Source organism: Neopelma chrysocephalum, unplaced genomic scaffold (genome assembly GCF_003984885.1).
Source record: "Neopelma chrysocephalum unplaced genomic scaffold, ASM398488v2 Primary Assembly neopelma1_108, whole genome shotgun sequence".
Classification (NCBI taxonomy): domain Eukaryota; kingdom Metazoa; phylum Chordata; class Aves; order Passeriformes; family Pipridae; genus Neopelma; species Neopelma chrysocephalum.
Genome location: NW_020897773.1, coordinates 1,620,088 through 1,629,606, shown reverse-complemented (window position 1 = coordinate 1,629,606; position 9,519 = coordinate 1,620,088). Strand labels below are relative to the sequence as shown.

At 46.2% G+C, this 9,519-nt stretch overlaps 1 protein-coding gene across 1 annotated transcript; it reads right to left on the bottom strand.

Annotated features, from left to right (window-relative positions):
• Positions 1-2,682: 2,682 nt before the first annotated feature.
• Positions 2,683-4,125, bottom strand: LOC113973915. Its single transcript, XM_027696538.1, has one exon. The coding sequence runs from the start codon at positions 3,967-3,969 to the stop codon at positions 2,683-2,685; it is 1,287 nt and encodes a 428-aa protein (XP_027552339.1). The 5' UTR covers positions 3,970-4,125.
• Between the last annotated feature and the right edge of the window lie 5,394 nt (positions 4,126-9,519).

The following is a 9,519-nucleotide window of genomic DNA, read 5'->3' as shown; positions in this document are numbered from 1 at the left end:
TCTTTTATTGTGGTTGGAGTAAGATCAACTTGCTCACTCTTGTCACATATTGCAAACCTTGCTTTGGTGGCTTGTTTTGCTGCCTGTGAGACTACAAAAGTTACAGGTGGATGCTATTATCTGTAACAGCTGCTCAAAACACAACCCAAATGTTACTAGGCTTTGTCCAGTACACGGTTAAAAAGTTCATAGTAATTTTAGCATCACTTCTAAAAGCATTGTGTAATTAAAATCATGCGTTTAAATTAAAGTTACATTACATGCTTATGCAATATCAGACAACTTAGGCATGCAGAGGTGATTTCTGGATGCTGGATATACACACAAAGACAGCTGGATCCCATATAAGTGATTACAGACCCACTAGAAATCAAAGGATAAATTTCATATTCGCCTCTGGCTAAGCTCTGTTCTAAGCTGATTGAAAACTGGTGTCTTTTTGTATGCAATTTGCACGTGTAAGTGCCTCCTGTTTGCTGGTGTCCTTCCAGAGAGGCATCTGGGAGCACTCCACCTGCTGGGCTGCTCGACATTACCGCTGTACAGCTCTCATCGCAGAGACCCTCCTGCTGTCAGTTTCTAAAATCACCTCATCATCTCCTCCACAAAAAAATAAAATTTTTCATCAGACCAACACATGATTATGTATCACACACGTGTGCAGCCATTTGTTATCCCAGTCACTTTAGGACCTTTAGTTTTCTACCCATCCCAGAACCATCAATTAATTTATACGTAGGTGCCCTAAATTAAACTCGAAACCGTGCCATGCAGTTGTCCTAGCAAAGCTACACTAACAGTATACATTTTTAAAATATAACTTAACCTACTAGAAATTTCTACACTTAATTTCTTCATCTTTACTTTTCATAGTACTCAAAATACTATGTTTTTGACACAAAGTCAATGCTATGTGTTTATGTGCTACGTATACAGACATTGTGTCATATGCTGGTGCTCTGCTAATCAAGATCACTATTGCTAATAGGAAGTATGTCCATAATTATCAAAGGAAAAAGGGTTTCTCTTATTTGGAGATTGTGACACTTTTAATTGGATCCATTTTTTTCCTTGTCACCACAGTTTGTTAATTCTTTTCTCTTATTTGAACTTCAGCAACAGCAACTGTTCTAAAAAAAAGAGATGATATTTTTCCACACATATGTGATAATCAAGCACTAATAAAGGAAAGAAAGCACTAAGCAACATACAATTAATAATATCCAGAATTTGGAATTGTTACCTATTCTTCTGTGTTCTACCTATAGAAGACAAAACAGCAAAGATTGTTATGAATAGTTATCTATGTAACCAAGGTGGATCATTTACACCCATAGACCTTTTTGATGATATTAAGGATCTAATAAACTGCCTCCACACATTTTTATACAATTTACTAGCTTATGTTCTTAAACAGCTGCTCACCAATCCTCCATCGTAATTGTTTCAGTTGGTTCCATCTCATTTCTGTAACAGAAGAACTGTATATTTTAATTTTAAAACTATTACAATAATGTGTATACCATGTATGTCTTTTTTAATTCTTTTTTTATTTCATCTTTTCTTCACTTTAAAAAAAAAAGGTGGTGTTAACACATCAACTATAATTGCGCATCAGAGACTTAACTTTTTGCTTTGCAGAGTGAACTCTGTCCCAAGTCAATTAGAATATTTTATCATTAGTTACCCTCCCCTCAAACCTTTATAGGTACATACAAAATCTGCCATTTTTCCAGATTCTAATCTTTTATGCATTTGGTAGCACTTAGTTTGCATTCCTCTGTTTCAACCCTTTTTTCCTTTTTTTTTTTTATACCACTCCTAAATTTCTTTGCTGCATGTACTTGCACGTGCTATGTGAAAACACACTACTGAATTTAACAATACTAACACTAAACATGAACTGCTTCATTTGTGTTGACACCTCTTGAATTTGCTCTGCTTGTACCTCTTGATTTCTTTACCTCTGACAACAGGCAGGTATTATTTTTTAAAATGGGGGGAGTTTTTCTTTTTATAAGTCCAAACCCTTCTGGATTGCCTACAGAAGACCCAGAAAGAAGATGTTATTCTTTTCTCCTTGCTTCACCCTCAGGGTTTATACCATGCTTGGGACTCCTGTAACCTTCCTTGCACAGCCTTTCATACTTAGGGTTCATTCTCAGTCCTGCTGCTGCACATCATTGCTCACAAACGCTGCAGCCCAGCTGGTATCACAGCCTGGACTCATGCCAGTGTTTTATCAGTCCTTAAAGCCTTCTTTTTTCTCAAAACATTTTCTGCTAACTTGGCCTGAGCAGCATTTGGTATCTCTGCCTGGACTCTGTGCAGCGAAGCAGGTGCCAGGGTGGCTGTGACAGAGCTAAAGCAGTCTCTGCTTACTGCAGCCCTGACTGCTCTTGCTGGAAAAGTCAACTTCTCCCTCTGTGTTTCTTCTGTAAAAATAAGCAAACCAAAAACCCCTTAATGCTTCACTCCCCCTGCGTCTCCTCCATCAGAGGAGCCTTCTCAATTTGCATCAGCTGCAGCTTGCAGCTGGTGCCCCAGCATTGTGTGTGATGGGGATGATACCTCCAGGGCTCTGCTTCCGATTCCCCATTGCTCCCAGCATGGGAGCCTTCCCCAGTGGTCCGGTGTTGTCTGACCACGAGCCCGGGGAAGAGGGGGACTGTCTGTCCTAGGCTATGATGGGGAGGGTGGGGGTCCTGGCTCGCTTCCCTCTCTTCTCCCGCTGATCTCCAGCAGGCGATCCAACAAAACTCTGGTGGGAGCGTTATCCCAGCGGGCCATATCCTCCCCGTGGTTCCGAAGTTCCCTCCATATGTCCACTCGCATCGTGCTTAACTCCCTCCTGGCCATGGTATTTTGTACCACAAATCGGGGAGCTGCACCACACTGCCACTGTCTCCTGCCCTGCCACCTTCCGTTCCTCCCTTTTCCGGAGAAGGGGATCTGGGAGGTTGCACCAGCAGAGGCGGTGGTCTGCAGCACCTCTGGGTCCCCCATCTCCCTGGAGTTTTCCTTCCCTCTGCTGCCCCTTCCCCTAGACACCCCTCTGTCCTCCCTTGCCCAGACACTCCTTGCCAACTGCTGTCTCCTTCCCTGGGTGCTCCCAGGTTTGAACCGGTGAGGAGCCAGGTCAGCAGTGGTTGTTCCCTCTGTAATAACTTGTTCTGCCCGTGGCTGCACATTGCCCTCGCTTCTCCTTTCCCTTTTCACAGCCACTGGAGCACTGCTCAGCAACAGGGGGTTTGCTTTGAACCTTTCTGTCATCTCAAAAACTAGAGACTGCGGTCTCTCAGGCTTACGCTCCTCTACAGAGGGGCTGCCATCTAGATTAACCCATCTTTTTCCATCCCAGAGCTCATCATCTCTTTGGTAGGGTGTTTTTGTAAGGGCTGTGACTGTGACATGCTTCGCCTCTAACGCTGCTTTTAACTTTTCCATCTTGACCTCGCAGGCCCGGTGGTCTGTACCCTTCTCTTTTAGGATCTGTATTTTTTGCACCAACAATCGGATTGTTCCTTGCACCTCCTCTACAGCTTTTGTACTGATGGCTAGCTTTTCCTTCAGTGCCTGATTTTCATTCAAAATGGCCTTTTTTTGTTCACACACCTCTTGATACTGGAGAACACTTCGCACTTGCTCCACAGCCACAGCTCCTTCTCGAGTTATACCCTCCTCTAGTTTAAGTCTCTGAGCCTTTATTTCTGCTTTCAGGGTCTTGTTTTCCTCCCTTAGGTTCTGAATTTCTACCTGGGCTGCCTGTTTTTCTTCAGCTAAGCTTTTGGCAACTAACCACACAGCCCATGCTCCCGCACATTTTAAGGATTTTCGGGAGAAGAGCTTAGTCTTGGCCATCTCTTTTAATTTGGCAAACTCTAGGTCAGCCTGCTGGATACTTTTGCAAGAGTTTGGACCCCAGGGGTTTGGTCCCCACTGAACAACCCAGTTTGCCAGTTCTGACATCTTTTTGTCTCCTCTAAAGGTACTTTTGACTTTACAGAAAGGTCTGATTACAAACTACAACTCAAGCAAGTGAGGCTCAAGAGGCTCACCCAAATTTGGGCTTGCTCCTCTGTTGTTTTTCTAGTGTAAGTCTTCCCTCCAGAAAGTTTTCTCAATGAAGAAATCTCCCAAGCAGGGATTTCTAATTTAGCTCTTCTCCCAGGCAAGGCAGAGGGCTTTTGTTCCTCTGTCCATGGATGCTTAGAGGCATTCTTTGAGCATTTGTTCTCCCCAGGCAAAAGGAAGAAGGTTTTCAAACCTGCTGGATTTCCCACTTCAGTATTTTCAACAAGTCTTTAAAGAGTTACCTGTGTTGCTCCCAAAACCGGGTGCTATGCTTTCAGCACAACACTTGAGGGTATGTGAACACAGTTGTGTTGTTGCTGGTTGTCCCTGACTGCCACAGGATGGCACGCAAAAAAGGCTGTCCCAAAAGTGCTGCTCACAAAAATGCCATAAGGGCTCCCAGGAGGGCTGCTGCCTTCTCCACTAGTTCTGTGCACCACAGCTTGTGTCTTTATGTGGGCCAGAGAAACACGCCTTACATGGGAGAATCTGCTGTTTGACTACTTCAGAGTCCTAATAGCCTGATCAAAGAGCACTAATCAATCCACTTACAATGCTGGATGATATTATCTAGACTATTAGGGATAAAGGAGATAAAAGGGGAAAATAATCCTGTATCAGTATCAAGCCCACCCCCTCCCTTAGCTGCTACGCCTTTCCCTGGTTTATGCTCACCCTTCCAATGCCCGAGGATGGCTGCAGGCGTTGTGACCCGGTCCTTCACCTCCAAGCAGTGTGATGCTGCTGGTGGAACCCCTCTGTCTGCCTCTCCAGGTTGGAGGTGGTGGTGGGATTCTGCTTCCTCCTCTGCTAGAGCCCACCTGGGGGCTCTCTGCACCCCGTCTTTAAGGCTCCCCTCGCTGTGCTCCTCGGTCCCCAGAGCCGGTTATATCCACACTGATCCTCCAGGCAGAGCTTGTGCACACCTGGCAGAACTGCTCCTCGACCTCCTTGAAGCCCGTGAGTGATGTTTCACAGCTCCAAGGCCGTGTTTCTCTGTTGATGCAGCAGCTGCCCATGGGGGAGTAGTTCACAGCGCTGGGGCTGCCAGGGGGTTCAAGGCCCCACTGCCCTCCCCTGCCTGCGTTTTTCCTCCTGTACTGCAAAAATACAGCCAAGCCGTGCTGCTGGAGGTCTTTCAGCACCCCGTGGACCGGGTGAAGCAGAACCTGAGCGCAGATAGGTGAGGTCCCTGAGTTGCTGTTGCAGCTACAAAGCTCTCACAAAAATGATACATCTCCCAAAAAATGAGGCAAGTCCCAACCAAAACAAGGTTGGCCAACCTTGTGCACCCCAGGGGTTTGGTTCCCAAACCCCAGCCTTTTGGTTTTTTGGCCAACCTCGTGGCCAGCCTCTGGCAATGGCAAGATCAAAGTTCGTGGGCTCTAGGCATGCATTGCACCATCATCCTTCTGTGTTCCACAAGAGCCCTGTGCTTTGCTACAACAGCCATAGGAATAGAGGAGCAAAGGCCTTGTGCTTTGCCCTGACCAAAAAGACCATCACTGATGCTCCTCAGCATTTTCACCAGGACCTGAAAGGAGAGCAGTGGGTCTTTGGGGCTCTGTGGGACCATGGGTGATGGCTTGACCTACCCTATGGCCAAAGAAAACCATCAGGCAGAGCTGGCAGCAAGGGTGATAATTCTACATAGAAAGAATCCCTCAAATAAGTGAAACAAGGAGAAATATTTGGAGTCCTGCAGTTATTAAAACACATAAATCCCTGCTCATAAACCCCACCGTCCCCACAGATCAATGCTTTGAGAGACATCTGAAGCTTTGTAAACTAGAAGAGGTAATAGGATTAAAGCTGCAATGTGACAAGACAGCTAATTTTTAATTATTTCTAACTCCTTTCTAATTTCTACTTCATTCTGAATATTTAAAAACCTTTCCAAATGTATTTCACAAGTTTCAATAACAACCTGGTAACTGGATATGGCATTACAGCAATTTATAATCACCTCCTAAAATGGAGATCTAAATTAATCTTTCTACATCTCATTAGTTTAGCTATCAGAGATATTTTACAAGATAATTGGCTTTCTGTGGCTTTAATTTAATTTAATTTATTAATATCTTACATTTATATTTCATAGATGCTGTTTTAATTATTGAACTGATACATCTCAGAAACATAATTCTTTTATACAGCATCAAAAGTTTTGCTTTTAGGGCTCTAGAGCCTTTTTAAGATGTTTTAATGATAAATAATAAGTCCTTGTTTGTGTTTACCTTTAAAGTGGATATCAATTTATTTTTGCCTTAGGTTCTCACAAAGGAAAATTAGATCTTATTTTGGAACATCCTGTTTTGCAGATGAGGCTGCTTTTATTGTTAAACCAAAGCCTGTTCTAACTTTGTAATGCTATAAAAATACAAACAAGGGGAAGCAGGAGTAGAAAGAACATGGAATAAGAAGCCAGTTCATACCTGACAGGTATTTATGTAAATTATTTCAGTGGTCAGCAGAGTTAGGGAAGTCCAGTCTCCCATGTTGTGTCCTATGGCTGAGCTTCCCAGTGTTGATGGCAATGCTGCCCACCCCATCAGGGGCTTGCCTTTCCCGCACCCACAGCACTAGCTGGGTCTGGGGGACAACCCCACCATCCCCTTTGCTAATTAACCTGCAACAACGTAATATTTTGGAGACTTTCAGCCTGCTGTAAACTTTGGCTGAAATATCCTCACCAAATCTGTGAGGACAGGCAGACAAGCAGACTGTGCAACTGACCCCAGGAACACCTTTCCTTAGGGAACCAGCCTAAAAATATGTTCCTTCCTAAAGCAGAATAGCAACGTTGAAGCATCTGACAGTAAATGTGATGATGATAATTGATGCTTAATGAATAATCCAGGGTAGCTTTAATATTTTAGCTTCACAGAATACCTTTCATCCCCAGGAGCCAAACCAAATTACAAAAGGTGTACTCTTACCCTGCAGGGTCTCCTTTTGCCATTAAATCCACCATTTCATGGGGACCAGCTACACAACTGAGCCAGCACTGGGCAGGTTGCAGAGCACTGCAGCACAGAGGAGCTGTGTCCCACTGGACATGAGCCAACAATGTGTGCTTACAGCCCAGAAAGCCAGCTGCATCCTGGGCTTCATCAAAAGAAAGACAACTGGCAGCTCGAGGGAGGGGATTCTGCCCCTCTACTCTGCCCTTGTGAGACCCCATCTGGAGTGCTGTGTCAGACTCTGAGGTCAGAGCACCAGAAAGATGTGGACCTTCTAGAGCCAGTCGAGAGGAGGCCACAAAATTGATTAGAGGGCTGGAGCACCTGTTCTACGAGGACAGGCTGAGAGAGCTGGAGTTGTTCAACCTGGAGAAGAGATGACTCTGGGGAGACCTTAGAGCACCTTCCAGTAATTAAAGGGGGATTATATAAAAGAGGGAGAACTAGTTTTTACATGGGCAGATAGTAATAGAACAAGGGGGAACAGTTTTAAATTAAAAGAGGAGAGATTTAGATTAGGTGTTAGGAAGGAGTTCTTTACTCAGAGGGTGGTGAGGCACTGGAACAGGTTGCCCAGATAAGTTATGGATGCTCCATCACTGGAAGTGTTCAAGGCCGGGTTGGATGGGGCTTTGAGCAACCTAGTCTAGTGGAAGGTGTCCCTGCCCATGGCAGGATTTTGGAACTAGGGGATCTCTAAGACTCCTTCCAACCCAAACCATTCTATGGTTCTGTGATTTACCTCTGGCCAGTGAGTGTCAGAGGCTTCAGTCCAAGGCCCCACAGAGCTCAGCACTTCCAGTTGTGTGGTGGAAGTGAACTTCCACCCATCACCAAGACCCATCGGGGCACACCCTTCAGGTGTGATGTGTGCTGCCCGCGGAGGGGCTGTGCTCTGACATGGCGCGGGAGCAGCCCTGGGGCACAGAAGCTGGCAAGGAGAGACCCTCCTCTCCCACCTGAAACCTTGAGACGAGGAGCGAGCAAGAAAACCCTGCAGACCCCTCTCCCGGCACGGGGCTGCTGCGCCCATCCCTCTGTTTCACCCTCGCACCCCTCCCGACACACGATACGAGCCGACCCCACCAGCCCGTGCCCACCGGACTGACGGCCCCGGAGAGTGTCTCCGCTCCATCCCGTGTGTTCGGGAAGCGGCCGGGGAGCAGAGCCTCGGGAGCCCCGCGGAGCCCCGGGGGGCGGTGCGGGGTCCAGGTTCCGCCGGCGGCCGCCCGAGCTCCGCCCGGGATGCGGAGGAAAAGCGGCCCAATACCCCCCTCTGCTGTCGGCAAACACCGCGGCACGGGCTCTCCGCACCGCCGCCGGCTCTGCCCCTTCCCTGCGCGGGGGAGGACCAAAACATCCCCGGCAGGTCGCTCACCCCAGCTCTCTGGGCTCCTTTGTCCAGCTAAAACATAAAAAATATCTATGTCAGAGGAGAGGAACAACCATCAGCAACGTCAGCTCGTGTCAGGTAATACCTGACACCTCCGGCCCTTGGGTAAAGCCGGGTTTGGGTTTAGACGTACACAGATTAGAGTCATGAAAGTTATTACTTTATAACATCCCTTCCTCCTCGTCCCCAAAATAAAAAAGTTCCCGTTCTACAAAGTTACTCTGCAACACATTTTCTGCCAAATCCCTTTGCTCTGCAAATCGTGACCTCTTTGGACATGAGGCTGGTTGTTGGCCTTTGTCTGCTCAGGGTGGAGGACAGGAGGCCATAAAACAAGGCAGACGGGTTCCTGTTATATTATGATGTTGGTTTTGGCCAATCCTACCCAGTGGCCTTTTTTATTTTAGAAACTTTTTAACATTTTAAAATAACTTTATTAATAAAAGAATGCTGCAAGTGTTTCTTCTTTCTATCCCCACTCCTAATGCCCCAGGCTGACTCTTTCTTGTAAAGCCTGCTGCAATGAGGACTTTTTTGATAATGCAGCTGCTCTTAGCAGCACCCCTAAGCCAGAAGGGGTGCCTTCCAACTGCAACATGCAGGGCTGAGGTGGCAGGATAAGCGAGCACCTCAGTGAATCTTGAGGAGCACCACTGAGCTCATGCTGCTGCAGCCCCTGCAGGTCTGGCTGGGACACTTTTCCCTTCTCCAGGAGGCTCCCGATATGGCTCACCCACAGTTCAAGGCTTTTCCTTGATGGCTGGTTAGTAAAACTGTACAAATAAGAAATTCTTCCTCCTATTAATCAAATCAGAAAGGTCAACTGGGTTCATTTTAGATCAGTCTGAAGTGAACATTTCTGATAGTTTGGTTTTCTCAGCAAAATGAAAAATCTTCCCTGAAAGAAGTCTTAAGCCAGCCAGGGCTTCTTTGTACTTGGTTTTAACCCTGTGTCTGCAGCACTGCTGTGACTGTCTGCTGACTTAAGATGACATTTGCAAACCTTCTCTTTTAGTCCTAACCAACCTTTTTTTAGTGGGTAAAGGATTGGTCCTATCATGCCCCCGAGCTCTATTCCTATATTAGCCA